The following is a 16,016-nucleotide window of genomic DNA, read 5'->3' on the forward strand; positions in this document are numbered from 1 at the left end:
AAGAGAAACCAGAGTATAACTGTTAATTTAAACTATCTGAAAATAGTGATTTCATTCAGCTGTTTTGAACATTGACTCTTTATCTTTCTATAAACTGTCTCCTGGTTGGAAAGTTCCAAGAAGAAAGATAAGTAATATTTAGCAGTTGATTTATCTGTTCTGTAAAGTTTCTATACTAACTTAAATGCAGTAAGAACTTTTTGCTAAACAGCAATTACATACTTCCTTCTTAGAATAAAAAATTAATTAAAATTTCAATAGTGCAGAAAGATATAAAATGAAAAATAAAAATCTCACAATTCTAGCTTCCCCATCACAAACTCTTCCCCCCGAAATAACCACTATTGTTTCTTGTGAACTTTTGGAGGGGTGCATTTACAAGCATGGGTATATCCTGGGGGTTTTTTTTATTTTCATAAAAAAGGTGGTACACACACTGCTCCTTGTTATCACTCACCAGTGTCTATGATAGTAGCTTGCAAAACATTGAACTAAACAGATCATGCAGTGCAGTATATTACCAACCAGAGCCAAAAAAAACCAATTTTGTTTATTAACACCTGGCAAGAACTTGGTCTCAAAAGTACTTGATAGATGTAGTCTGAACAGACAGTTCTGTTTACCAGGAAACCTGTACTGATTTATTTGTTTGTTTGTTTGTTTGTTTTGAGTCTTTTGAAAAATTTTTTCAGTGGACCATCAAGATTCTAGTATTGAAAGTGCTTTGAACACAAAGTTTGGGGACCATAGCATTAGAGTCACATGGAGATCTAATCCACTAGTGAAAGACTACATAAATATGAAGTGAATGATAATAGAACTTCAGTTCTTTTATACCAATAACACTGTTAGAAGACTTCATGTTTAATTTCCTTAACAAACATGAGTCTGTTTCTGTTCTGCTTGATTGCTTATTTTGTTTTTAGATTTCACATATCAGTGAAATCGTGGCATGTGTCTTTGTCTGACTTACTTCACTCAGCAAAATACCCTCTAGGTGCATTCATGTTGTTGCAGATGCAAGATTTCATTCTTTTTTACGGCTGAGTCATATTCCGTTGTAGATATGCAGCACTTCTTTATCCATTCATCTATTAGTAGGTACTTGGGTTCCTTCCATATCTTAGCTGTTGTAAATAATGCTGCAATGAACATACGGATGTGTATGTCTTTTCGATTTAGGGTTTTAGATTTCTTTGAATAAATACCCAGAAGTAGAATTGCTGGGTCCTTCTTTGTCTCTTGTTATATAGCCTTTGTTTTAAAGTCTATTTTGTCTGGGATAGGTATTGCTACCCCAGCTTTTATTTGTTTGTTTGTTTGCATTTTCATGAAATACCTTTTTCCATCCCTTTACTTTCAGTTTGTGTTTTTCAGTATGAAGTGAGTCTCTTATAGACAGCATATGTAAGCCTTACCTTTCTTTTATACCTACCTCTCTGTATCATTATCTTAAAAAATGTTTTTTTCTGATTAGAAAAGTAATACAGGCTTGTTGTAGAAAGTTTAGAAAATACAGAAAAAAATGAAGAACAGAATAATTGCCTGGAATTTCACCATCCATTAGTAGCCACATTTTGGTGTGGTTTTTTTCCCTACACAGTCAATGCTGATATACTTTTTTTTCTTTATTTTATTTCTTTTTCCATCACCATTTATCCCCCCATATCCTCTTCCACCTCCACCCACTCCCCTCATTCCCACAGTCACCACACAGTTCCCTGTGTCCGTGTGTTCTTTTCCTTTTTTTTTTCTGTTTCACTTAGTTCTTCCACCCCTTCCAACACCCCCCACACACAGCTGTACGCCTGCTCTCTCTCTCAGACTTTCTGTTTTGCTTGTTGGTTCACTTTGTTCATTAAATTCCACATATGAGTGAAATCACATGGTACTTGTCTTTCTCTGACTGGTGTATTTCACTTATCATAATGTTCTCCAGGTCCATTGATGCTATAGCAAAAGCTAAGATTTTTTTTTTTTAATGGCTGCATAGTATTTTATTGTGTAAATGTACCACAGCTTTTTTATCCACTCCTGTTGATCGGTACTTGGGCTGTTTCCAGATTTGGCTATTGTAAATAACACTGCATTGAACATGGGAATGCATATATTCTTGTGAATTAATGTTTCAGGATTCTTAAGATATATTCATAGAAGAGGTAACTCATACTGCTTTCCACAGTGGCTGCAGTAATCTGCATTCCCACCAGCAGTGCACTAGGGGTTCCCTTTTCTCCACATCCTCGCCAGCACTTGCTGTTTGTTGATTTATTGATGATAGCCATTCTGACAGGTGTGACGTGAAATGTCATTGTGGTTTTAATTTGGATTTCTCTGGTGGTTAGTCACAAGGACCTTTTCATATATCTATACTTTTTACACAAGCAAAATTCGGGTTATACTCTACGGTTTTATTACGTTTTCACATGATAGTCTATCATGAGTGTCTGACAAATATTTATTTTGTGTTCCAAGCGCTCAACATAGTTTTTGCATATAGTAATCCAGCTATGAAATAGAAATGATAATCCTCAAATAAGTAACCAATGATAGTGCTGCTACTAATAATAGTATTAGTTAACATTAATATTTATAGTTAGTTAATATTTAATATTCATAGTTAATATTAATTGTCACAACTCTAAATATATTACTTATGTAATTTTCTTTTTTTTGTTTTTTTAAATATATCTTTATTGATTTCAGAGAGAGGAAAGGAGAGGGAGAGAGAGAGATAGAAACATCAATGATGTGAGAGTCATTGATCAAGCCCGCAACCCAGGCATGTGCCCTGACCGGGAATCTAACCCTGATCTCCTGGATCCCAGGTCAATGCTCAACTGCTGAGCCATGCTTGGCCGGGCTATAATTTTCAAAATTATATAAGAAAAGTCAAGAAAACTCCATGAGTTATCTCTTATTTTTTCCATTTTGTAAATGAAGAACTGAGGCGTAAAGTAATTTTCCCACAGGCTTTGCCCTGACCAGTGTGGCTCAGTGGTTAGAGTGTCAGCCCATGCACCTAAGGGTCACAGGTTCAATTCCTGGTCAAGGGCACGTGCTTGGGTTGCAGGTTCCATCTCTGGCCCAGGTCAGGGCGTGTGCAGGAGGCAACCAATCGATGTCTCTCTCACATGGATGTTTCTCTGTCTGTCTCTCCCTCTCTCCTTCCCTCCCCTTCCCTCCCTCCCTTCTAGTCTTTCTAAAAAAAAATTCAGTGAAAAAATATCCTTGGGTGACGATTAACAAAAATAATAATAATATAATAATAATTTTCCCTCAGGCTCCCTCATAAGAAGTGGTAGGCTGAATATGATCCTGGGTCTTTTCATTTCAGGGCTTTTAATTTTTTATAATCTTCACCTGAGGATATTTTTTCCATTGCTTTTCCAAGAGAGTGGAAGGGGGAGGGGGAGAGACAAAAACAAACAAACACCAATGTAAGAGAGACACATCAATTGGTTGCCTCAGATCAAGCCTGCAACCAAGGTACTAAGTATGTGTCCTTGGCTGGAATTGAACCCAGGATCTTTTAGTCCAAAGGCCAGTGTTCTAGCCACTAAGCCAAACAGCTAGGGCCAGAGCTTTTACTGTTTACCAAACCCTTACACTAAATATTACCCCCCTAGTGCTGGCTCAGAGACATTTTCCTGCCTTACAGAGCTCTCCATTTTCTCTCAAGGTCTTTTGTGTAGCATTAGAGTTCATTGCAGGATGGCTTTGTAGTGCAGCTAAGCCTGTGTTGACTGTCTGTCCTGTTAGAGAAGCTAAAATACTTGCTAAATCATGTATGTTGCCTTCTAATTCATGCTAACATTCTGTTGTAACTGGGCTGATTTCTGGCTATGGTTTCAGTAGTTCCTGGGATAATGTCATTTTGATCCATCTGCAGATTTCTCTCTTAACTTGATCAATCTTTATCCATTCAGTGTCTTAAACTCTCTGAATTTATTTAGTACATGGGACTTTCTTTTTTAAAATTTTACTTTGTGACTGGATCATATTCCAAAGGAAAGAGAAAATGAGTGTCCATTTAGTGGTAAAAATACCATATATGACTCAGAAGTCCATAGATTATGTTTGTGTTGGCACTTTGTTTGCAGCCTTTTTTTTTAACTCATGATTGCTGTCTGATTTTCATTTCAAAATACTCTGTGTTGAAAGTAATAAGTCTGCTTGCATTTTTGCTCCTTTTGACAGGACTAACTCTCAGTATAAAGGATAATTCTCAGTTAAAAAACCAAAATCACCTTTTGATGTTTTATAAGACAAGCTGATGAGAAAAATGGTCTTGAAAAGATTTATCTTGTTTTATGAGGAATTAGTTCCCCAAAACTTGACCAGAGACTTAAAAAGAATCTGCTTTGAAGGAAAGGGATATCACAAGCATCCATAGTGACTAGACTCTATTATAAATAGTAGTCTTGAAAAGGTTAAGAGTAAGGAATGATAGTTCCTTCTTGAAAGGAAGGGGGAAATCAAAAGAACCAGAATATGTAAAAATAAAACTAGTTATAGGACATAAAGAGAATGATATTTCATAGACAAAGTAAGTTATTTGAAGTAAAAGAAAAATTGGGGCTATTATAAAAGATGAAGGATTAGGAAGATGATACAGGAAAAAATAAAGGAAATAGAACATGAAAGAAACTAACCTGTCATTCTAAATGCTCTTTAAAATGTACTTTGGTAGACACTAAAATGGACCACCCCCATAGAATGCCTGTGTTCTTGTTACTAAGCTCTTTATTAGTACTTCTGTGGTTGTATCATTGAAGCTCCGTTCCCATGGTGATTAGCACAGTGCCTTTGCCTATAGAATATATTAGCTATTGAATGAGTGTTGAAAGTGATCTGAAGCTAGTTGAAATTTGTTTAATAAATCAATACAATGACAAAATAATTTTTTTATTTGTAAATTTTTAATAGTGATTTGCCTGTGTTCTTATAACATATGTTAAAAGCATTTTTGTTACTCATAGTAGGAACTTGGGTTTCTTTATAGCTTGTCAGTCGAGTATGAGTATTTCGACTGTGAAAGCCAGATATATGCATGTTATGTGTGTGATGAACATAGTAAATTTGGCCCAATTTTAAAGTAGAGAAGCATTTTTCTTTGTAAAACCTGAAATAGCATGTCCTTAATACACTTGTGTTCTTTCTGTCTTATCCAGGGAAGCAGTGTTTCTTAGTCCTACGTCAGCAGCAGTTCAATGTCCAGGCTCTTGTGGCAGTGGGAGACCATGCAAGCAAGCAGATGGTTAAATTTGCTGCCAAGTAAGTAAGCAATTATATCCTGTTGTCAGAATAAACAATGGTGGGAACCAAGACTCCCAGGGGTTTGGACCATTTTCATACATTAACATCAATGCTCCGTTTGTTTAAAAATGTAGTTATTTAAATTGTCGGTTCAGTGTTGCTGAATACATTAAACTTACAAAAGAGAAAATATGGAGCACAGGCTTGAAATTCATTGGGAACTGCTGAAGCAGCACTCTCTACAGACAAGTCACATTTACTTTCAAGTAGAGTAACAAAAAACCTGGCAGCCTCAACATAGCAAAGCAACTTTATTTTGCTGTGTTTGTGGAGCTTCATTTCCTCCCTCCCTCCCTCCCTCCCTCTATCCCTCAGTTTCTGATTTGCATGTTAAGCAACAAGTTTTCAACTGAATAAAAGTGTGTAAAAGAAAAGAATGGAGTTTTGCAAATGATTCCCTCCTTGAAGGGTTAAAAAGTAAAGTAAAAATTGTCGTCCCCCCCCATAGTCTTGCTGTCTAGCTCAGAGTTCCTATAGAAGCACATTGTTTTGTTCAGTTTACAAGAAGCAGGATATAGAGATAGTGTAGTGGTTGTACATGCTGTAGCTCTAAGGCAATAATAGTTGGTGATATGGCTAGTTTTGTTTGTTTTTCACAGTTTAATTGAAATTTTATTTCCATGATAATGATCAAAGAAGACTTGGAAAATGTACAATCTTTACATTTTAAGTAATAAGACTACTTCATAGGCGTTAATGTTTTCCAAAGAAAGAAATTCAATCTAGAGTAAATGTTGTATTTTTTCTGTTGATTTTTATGTCTGTTCTTTAGATGTATGCTTTCAAAGATGAGTTAATATAGATAGAATTACCAATGTTAGAACTAGAAAAAAACTAAAAAAATGATTTAATTTAACACTAATTTATGTTTGCGCCCTCCTGGACTCCCCCAGCACAGTATTTTACATATAGTGGATGCTTAGCCACTGGTTTTGGTTTAGAGATTTATTTATCAAATTCAGTTTTGTCATATCACAGTTTTTTAATATAGTGGATGCTCAGCAACTGGTTTTAGTTTAGAGATGTACTTATCAAATTTAGTCCTATTGTATCATGGCAATACCTACACTCTGGTTTAAAAACTCCAGTGCCGTTAATTACATCAATTATCACTGGCACACTCAATAGTATTAGTATTACTGGTACTGTACAGTAACCCCATCTCTCCCTGTCTCCCATCCTGTTGCCCAGAGACTGTCACTTTCATCTCTTCTACGTATATGTTTTGGTAATTAGGTTTGCTGTTTTCATCTCATAGTCTATAAAGGTTTGTGCTTGTGGGTTGCATATATCATCTAACCTTTTAAGGTCAATCTATGTCTTAGGAAGTGGGGCATAAATAAGCTTGATCCCTACAAATAAACTTTATATAGAGAGCCTTCTAATAAAAAGAGCCCCTGGAAACCACAGACTGTATGCGAAATTGTATTTAATATACTGAAAAATACTGAGAGGTCAACTTCAGATCAACAGATAACCTTAATGACTTTTGTCTTTTATATTTTAATTGGTTCTGAAAACTAATATATGAAGATGACAGTTTTATTTAGAATATATTTTTCCGTTAAACTGCATTGTAACCTCAGTGTTCCTGAAGAAAAGATTCTAGTCTAAAAATCTTTAAAATTTCACTTACCCTTCATATTTGTTAAGAGGCATTGTACTAACAAGAGGACAGTCCTTTCATTTGATGTCTTTAGAAGTGAACACATTAAAATAGTCAACAAATAATTATTTCTTACTATTTTGGATCTTCTCAGAAACTCCTCGGACTTGACTAACAGCAATTGACCACATTAGATCATCAACCAAAGTTCTAGCTGGAAGAGCTACTTGCAAATGGTCTCTCAAACAGAACTTAGTTCACTAATGCCCTCATACTATATTAATTAAAGAAAGGCTTTCATCTAAATGGGAGAGTTTAAGGGAGATCTTTTTTTAGGCAAGGAAAGTATTCAGATAGCTTGGATTTCATAATTCTGAAGTGGAATTCAGTCAATATCTAGATGTAATTCAGGCTGAACAATTTAAATTGTGACTTGGAATTTTTTTTCTTAAAGAGCATATAGCTATTTTTTAAGCTCCTTAAAAAATGGACTTTATATAATTAGTAATGTGTAGGAAAAGATTGTTTCATAATAGAGCTGTTGCAGCTTATAAAGCTTTTGACTGGTTATATACAAGTGAATGGAACCAAATTTATACAGTAAGCTCAACATGTGTACTTAGGCTATAATTATTTAACTCTTGGCACTACTCATATGTTAAGGTGTCTAGCCTGACTAATTAAGAGTAAATTTGTTAATAGCTTTTGCTACATCATGAAAAAATAAAATTCTCTTGACTAAGACCGTCTGGTAAAAAATGATGAGTTTTTCATTTTTGTGGTTTGTTGATAATTTTCTTAGGAACATAATTTCGTGCTGTTAATTAGGTCAGTTAGCTTGTCTTTTGTGATTTTAGACTATACTTCTAAGGTAGTTCAGAATCGGCTCATGGCCTCAAAGTACCAATTTTTAAAGAAGAAATTCAAGAACAGAACAATTTTTACTTTGAAAATTACTTGCTCTATTCAAGAATGCTAATAAATCAAGTGAAGTCATAATGTAAATTCTAGAGAACTTCCAGAACTTACTTAGGAAAAGGATGTGTTGGCTTTTTTCCTTCATCCTTCAAAATCCTTTTCCTAAAAATTATCTTTACTGGCTAGGCGTAACATAAACATTGTGTTTTATTTTAAATGGGTAAATTGGTTCCGTTGTGAAAAGAGCAATTATAGTAGTTACGTACATGTATCTTTGAGGTCACTTGCTCTGGCATTGCTGTTTGGTGAGCTGGCACTTCTACAAAACAAGAACCTAAGGTATGAGGTTATTGTTAAATTATAAAAAAAAAACAAACAATAAAAAATTCCCCTATTATTAACAGATGAGAAGAATTTTTATAATTTGCTATGGTCTAACTATATTAACTTATTGTTATGTCATACTGCCAAATCCTTAACTGTGGCTCACATGGACTTTCTATGCTTCTTTGAAGCATGAAGGATAATCCAACTTTCAGATACTGCACAGGAATGATAGTAATACTATAATTATTTACTAATACTTTTAAAAACATTTGAGAATAAAGTCTTTATTTGTGAGTTTTCTTCTGAGTTTTCTAAGATATTTGGTCTTAATTCTTTTTCCTCTTTATAGTGTTCTTTATAATTTCTACCACGTTGGGTTTAAACAGAATAGTCCAATAATTTATTAAATTAATATTTATTGATATATACAAGCTCTTTCTGCCCCCTCCTAAGTCCATACTTGCCAGAAGTTTCTTTTAAGTGCTATTTTTACCTAAAATCTTTAATAGCATTCTATTTCCAGCCATGTCCAATATTAATTCTGCCGGCTGGTTCCCTCATTACAGTGCTATTTTCACTACTTCGCAGGATACACTCTTCAGATTGGACGAACTCTGTGTATCTATCTGCAGTGGCCTCTCTTCTTACTTAACTGCTTATTTTATTTTTTTTAATATATCTTTATTGATTTCAGAGACAGGAAGGGAGATGGAGAGAGAGAGAGAGATAGAAACATCAATGGTGAGAGAGTCATTGATTGGCTGTCTCCTGCGCACCCCGCCTGGGGATCCACCACACAACCCAGGCATGTGCCCTAACCGGGAATCGAACCTCAGTCTCCTGGATCATAGGTCAATGCTTAACCACGGAGCCATGCCGGCCATGTGTTTACTGCCTATTTTAAAAGCTTTGTCTTTATTTATTAAATCCTCACTCTTTGTCACTTACTGGAAGCCCATGTCCTTCATGATCCTCATTGATACGTTTCTCTTTTCATTTCTTTGGGGTACACAGATATGTTCTTAGGAGCCTGGAAGTGTTCTGTCTTTATAAAAAATTTTAGTGTACATTTTGATTATTATCTTAAAGCTATATAAGGGTATTCTATATCATTTTAAAACCTAAGTTATAACTGAGAATAACTGTGTGAATATAGTGCTTCCGTTAAGCATTACTGTCATATTTACAATTGTGTTCATGCCAGTTGAAGCTAAATGATATCTATGTTCTGTACAAATGAGGGTTTCACTATATTTGAATAGTGACACATGCTGAACGAGTTGGGTTACTAGGTGGTACTTGATAGTTAAGAGGCATCCTGAAGTTTTAAAAGACTGTGTCATTCAAACAGATTTATTGAATCCTGCTTTTGTCTGTATAAGGGCAGCAGAATCACTAATAGTATAATAGTTTCCATGCAAGGAAAAATGTTTCTATTTCCAGTTCTGCTAGTTATCATATTAGATACCCATTTGATTAAAACTTCAATTAACAGTGCTATGTTATTAACTTTCACATGAACAAGATAGTTTTATAAAATTGTTGACTGGCATTTTGTTTAAATTGTCATTCTTGGATTGCTCTTTGCAGAATTTTGGTTAATTATGAGGCCTTATTATCCTGAACCAACCTCAGAGTTAATGTTTTATGTAATTGTGAACAGGCATTCTTCACATTACTAGTATTAAAAATACAAATTAAAAATACAAATACAGAACTGTATCTGCAGTTATAGCTTTATACAGTAAATCCAAAAGTAAGCAGTTAAGTTTTCGCAAACTTTAAGTTAATATTGTTAATTTTAATTTTGTGTCTTTATATTTGTTTTTATTTTGTTTTTTAAAAGCGGCCATTCTAATAAAAGATATTTTCAAACTATACCTCTGATAAAGGACTAATATCCAAAATACATAGAAAACTCATACAACTCAGCAACAATAACAAAAAAACCAATCCAACTGAAAAATGGACAGAGGGCCTCAATAGACACTTTTCCAAGGAAGACATACAGGTAGCCAACAGATATATGAAAAGATGTTCAACATCACTACTTACAAGAGAAATGCAAATCAGAACCACAATGAAACACCACCACATACCTGTTAGAATGGCTAAGCTTACACACTGCTGGTGGGAATGTAAATTGGTGCAGCCACTATGGAAAACAGTATGGAAGTTCTCAAAAAATTCAGAATAGAGCTACCTTATAACCCAGCAATCCCTTTTCTGGGTATTACCCAAAAAATTTGAAAACACTTATTCATAAAGATATATGTACCCCTATGTTCATTGCAGTATTATTCACAATAGCCAAGACGTGGAGGCAACCTAAATGTCCATTGATAAATGATTAGATAAAGAAGATGTGGTGCATATATACAATGGAATGCTACTCAGTCATTAAAAAAATATGGCCTAGGGAGGGGGCGGGAGTGGGATGGAGGGGGTCAGTGGGGGGGAAAAGGCACATCTGTAATACTTTCAACAATAAAGATAAGTATATATATATATATATATATATATATATATATATATATATATATATATGAAATACTGCCATTTGCACCAACATGGATGGATCTTGAGACTGTCGTGCAAAGTGAAACAAGTCAAATGGAAAAGGACAAGAGCCATGGGATTTCATTCGTATGTGGGATCTAAAACAAAACAAGAACAAACAAAACAGAAAACAAACTCACAGATACAGACAGCAGAATGGTGGTCACTGGGAGGAGGGCGTCGGGGGAGGACAGAGCGGGTGAAGGGAGTAAGGGAGTCGAGTACATGGTGACAGAGGGAGACTGGACCTCAGGCGGTGGGCACACAATAGAGTACACAGCTGTCATAGAGATACATACCTGAAACTTATGTAATATTAACCAGTGTCGCCCCAGTAAATTTAATTTTTAAAAACATGATATAAAAGCAATGGCAGGACAAGTAGTTAGAAACTAGAAAGTTTTGCCCGGCTGGGCGAGGCTCAGCGGTTGAGCGTCGACCTAGGATCCAGGCGATCGGGGTTCGATTCCCGGTCAGGGCACATGCACAGGTTGCGGACTCCATCCCCACTCGGGGGCGTGCAGGAGGCGGCTGATCAGTGACTTTCATCATTCATCATTGATGTTTCTCTCTCTCTCCCTCTCCTTTCCTCTCTCTGAAATCAATAAAGATATATTTTTTTGAAAAAACAAAACTAGAAAGTTTTGTTTATGAAGTTATTTTTTCTTGAATAATTTCAACATAAAAATATGATAGTTATAATTATAATCGTGAAACCTAAAATTCACTAGACATTTAATAATTACATCTATTTTTGCTTACTCTCTTGCCTTTTTTTTCTTATCATCACTGCCACAGTTCATCTTACACATTCTTATCAGCATAGATGTGAGAAAATACAGTCACTTAAAAACCAGCAGTATGGTGTATGCAACTAATGTGGAAAATGAGACCAATGACTCAGATTTTTTTAAATAAGAATTTATCCTTTACTGAGATTCGGGACGTGAAAGGAAGTGAAAGAATTTGCCTGGATAACAGATGCTGTTTCTTAACACATCAGGCTCTTTGTTATACACTTGTACAAACTAAAACCTCTCTTAGAATTGCTCTTGTCAGCAAGGGAGGAGATTTGGGGACATTCAGGTCTGAGTGTCCTTTTGGGTTAACTTTCTGTAGAGTGGTGCTAGTATTCAGTCAGTTCTGCTGTAATATAACAGATACATTCCTAAAATCACTGCTATGCAAAATTATGCAATAAAAAAACTCAAGGTTTATGTAGAAAACAGGTTAGTAGCACAACCAGAAACTTTATCAGTGAAATCGTTTTATAGAAAACCTAATTTAAAAAAACAATAGTTTTATACATGTCGAATGGGCGAGAAATACGTAAATACAATAAATATCTTGAAGAAGACATGTTGTGTCCTTGTGGAAATAGGTGTCAGAAGAGTTGCAGCTTGTAAATTGTTGTGATGTGGTAGAAGAGAGGCTGTCTGAAATCCGAAGGAAAGTTAGACTACCATGTGGTTGGGTGGATGAGTGTGTTTTGTAGCACGGGTAGATGTTTGAGATGTGTGTTTCATGTATTCCTGCGTGGCTTATTTCTCCAGAGTATAGTTTTCTGCTGACCTAGTATTTCTCACTGATGAAATCTGGCATAGGCAAACACAAAATTCTCCTTATGTTCAGATTAATGAATTGTGTTGGAAATAATTCACATTATCAAAAAAAATTTATAGCAAAACTGACTATACTCTTCAAAGAGATAATGGTGTTCACCAGTGAGTAGGTAAAAACGTAAGAGTCTTATCTATTTGCTAACTTCTTGTGTGTGGGGGTAAGAAAAGGAACATGAAAATTGACATCCAGGTTTCTCTTTTGAGGAACTTTGGGGAAATGACAACGCCAATCTGGAGTAAATTCTCAAATGGGCTGGGACTAAACACTAGACACACTCTGGAGCTGGGATGATCTTACCTTCCCTTAGAGCACTTGGCAAGGTGAAGAGTGATTACTAAACAGGAGGGGCTCTGATAGCAATGGGGAAAGGCCGAATGGTTTGGATAGGCAGCAGGTAGAATCGTACAGTAATGTATGTTGAGTAAATGAAGAGAAGATCCAGCTTTCTGAGTTTGTGAAAAGCCCAAACACTAAAATAGGTCGTTTGGCTGGAAACTATTTTGTTTTTCTGGCTGATAGTATTCTGCTCCTCTCATTCTAAATGTTTTCAAGTGTCTATGGAACACCAGGGCCTTAACATTCCTTCGTTTTCCTCCACTATCTTCACCATTATTTTAACTGCTCACTCCAGTGGCCACAGCTTGGTTTTTGCCCCTCAGACTACATTTTAAACTCCAGTGGTTCATTCTCTCTAACTGTGATTCCCACCTTTCTCCCTCTCTCCTGCCTCCTAACCTTCTGTCAGATTTCATCAGGACTTCTAGTCTTTTTACCAATATCCCCATTTTCTCCTAGTTTTCCTGTCTCCTTTTGACTTCATGCAACCTCAGTTCCATTCCTAGAACTACTCGCACTGCATCCTTACTCACTGTTCCCTGTCTCTCTGTTTCTCTTGCCCTGCGAATGCCCTGCACACTTCCCTGCCCCATAGACCCCTAATGCAGTAACCCTAACACCGAGGTTAAAGAGTATATTGTGTATTTGTGACACACCAATTGATTTTTATTCCTCAGCTGGCCCAATAGAATATGTTGTACTTTATCATGAAAATAGAAGTTTATAGGCTGCCCATTTTCATTGTTTCTCTGACCTCTTCAGGATCTATTCCTCTTTATCCCTTAGTTTCTGAGTGTAAATAGAATTAGAAAAGAAAAATTTGGAAAACACTTTGAATTCCATCACTTAGTATATTATCACTTCTATTATTAAAAATAGCACATGAAAAACAACATATAAATTTTGGTGGATTCTGTTATTTGTTTAAGCAAAGCAAAAACACCTTACTTGTAGGTGTTTTTAACTTTCTTCAGAAATTTGAGGACTAGTGAAGCGTGAGGTAATTTAAATGAATATTTACTAACGTTTACTTTGAGAAGCCTGCAGCTTAGGGAGCCAACTAACCATTCTGCTAGAATCTTTGGTTTGGAAAATAGCATAGGTAGAAATATGTTCATGAAAAAAAGGCCATTTCTATCCTCATTTAATTTTCATTCTGTCTTAGATCAGTTTTTATATAATGAAATGTTTATCTTTAGTACTAGGACAGTGCCTAAGGACTGTTTATTCTCAAGGTGTTTCCATTTTAATTAGTGCTACCCAAAGACACTGTACATTTAAAACATTGAGAACTTCCTACACAACAAAGTGGGAGAAATAATGGTATTTATATGTTAATTCCATGAGGCCCTACATTTAACTCTATTCCCTCTGGCCATATACCAGGTGGAATAAAGCAAGGACTCCACTATTAAAAATATCAAATCAGATAGTTCCAGCTGGGGTTTTCTAATCATTTAAAAGGCAAAACATGAGGTCACTTTTAATATCTTAAGTAGATAGCTATTTTAGCATTTACTTTAGATATTAAATCTAAGATTCTTATCTTTGCCTTACTGACTAGATTGTACTACTAGCAGTTTATAGCTCTTGACTATCTGCCTTAAAAACATTTAGAGCCTATTGTGGGGTCCGTTGCTTTTCCCAAAATTACCTTTCCTAGGAATAGCCAATTCATCATTGTACTAATCTGAAAAGTTGACTTACCAATTGGATGTAAATGCCACAGGACTCTTCAGCACATTATTTTAATCTTTTGGAAAGATCAATTTTCTCATGGTCGAATGCATATAAAAACGAAGCAACCAAATGACTTACATAGGAAGGATGGCAAATTTCATTCCCTGGAGATCTTTAAGAGCAGATCCTTAATTGTATATCCAAAATGGTTTGAGATCTTTAAATGAAATCTGTCTGGAGGCAAGAAGATGGAATACATTTCCAGGCATGTGTTTCTGGATTCCCATCTTATGTTGACATTAATTTTCTAATATTTGGTAGCTGGTGTTTGAGTTGAGGCAAGAAGTCATCCTTTTTATCTACTGCCATTTTTAAAGTTATCAACAGAGTAATCTGTGCTAGTTATGGTTGAGTCCTATAAAGACAAAAATTTTTTTAAGGCAGCCTTTTTGTATTGACTTCTATTAAGGTCTACAGTGAAGGTAAATGCAAGTTTTTGAAGTTTAAAGCTATATTATAGTGACTACTATAAAGGACTACAGTTAATTGAATAGCGGTTGTTAAAGTTAAAAATTATATGTTGTTATTTGTGCTTATGTAACATGTCTCCCTCCCAGCATAGAAAGGTTTGCATTCTGAAAAAAGGACTTTTTCAGAGTATTTGTATTTTTAAATTTTTTCTTCGTATTAGTCATAGTGGTTAAGGGATTTATTGGTAGCTGATGAGGCACAAATATCTTTCCCATTCTCTAATGAGTCACCTAGCTACATACAAGTTTATTAGTTTTCTTTCCCTTTTAGATCTTTTACATAAAAATAAGTATTTTACTTAGGTGGTAAATTAAAATTTCAGTTTGCTACATTAACTTTTAAAATTGTAAAATATCAGAATACTCAGAAGTCTCATTGATTCAGAAGTTTTATTTAGCACCTGCTCTGGTACAAGCACTTTGCTGTGCTTGGTTACACACTGACACATACAACAAGGAACTTAATTTGGGGAGAGGGTAAAAATAGGAAACCAACTGCATGCAGAGACGTGCTACCGGTGCTATGGTAGACGTGCAGGTATGTGTCACCTGCGGCTGCGGCCCAGAGGGAGCTAGGCATGTGGGTGCCCCTTGAGCATCGTGTGGGTAAGTTGGTAAACATAATCTAGGTAATTGTACTGTTGTGGATTGCAACTCTGAACCTAGATGGCTTATAAAGAGGCAGTTATCTGTTGTAGGAGAGAAAGAACTGTATTTGGCCCCGTGCAGTTCAACATTTGTATTGAAACTTTGATAAAGTTATACTTTAAAAGTAGGTCTAGCATCTGGTGTCAAAATTCTAGACAGTTTATGGGATTAATTCTTCTAAGTTAACTGTAACTTTAATAACTTCATGTTGACTTATACAAAGATTCTGATGAATTTCTGTTGAGGCTGGCAACAACAGCAAGACATCAAGATGTATCAGCATTACTGAAGAAGGTAGCACAATTCTTGGGCATTTTGAAAACTATTCATGAAGGGCCTGTTTGTTCATGTTTCTTTCACACAAACTATAATGGAATCTGGCAGCTCCTGAGCAGCTAAGAATGAGAATGTATTATTTCAAAGTGAGCTGATGATACATTCTTGCGTATTTAAAATCGGGTGCTAATTTT

The 16,016-nt window shown here is 35.5% G+C and overlaps 1 protein-coding gene across 2 annotated transcripts in view; it reads left to right on the forward strand.

The window, feature by feature from the left end:
• Positions 1-16,016, forward strand: part of DARS1 (aspartyl-tRNA synthetase 1) — a 53,766-nt gene that overhangs the window by 12,571 nt on the left and 25,179 nt on the right. For both annotated transcript variants that reach the window (XM_081141968.1, XM_081141969.1), the window contains exon 4: positions 5,175-5,277. In XM_081141968.1, the coding sequence (XP_080998094.1) occupies positions 5,175-5,277 (103 nt within the window). The remainder of the gene's footprint in view (positions 1-5,174; positions 5,278-16,016) is intronic.

The sequence above is a fragment of the Miniopterus schreibersii genome, assembly GCF_964146895.1.
Source record: "Miniopterus schreibersii genome assembly, chromosome: 7".
Taxonomy (NCBI): domain Eukaryota; kingdom Metazoa; phylum Chordata; class Mammalia; order Chiroptera; family Miniopteridae; genus Miniopterus; species Miniopterus schreibersii.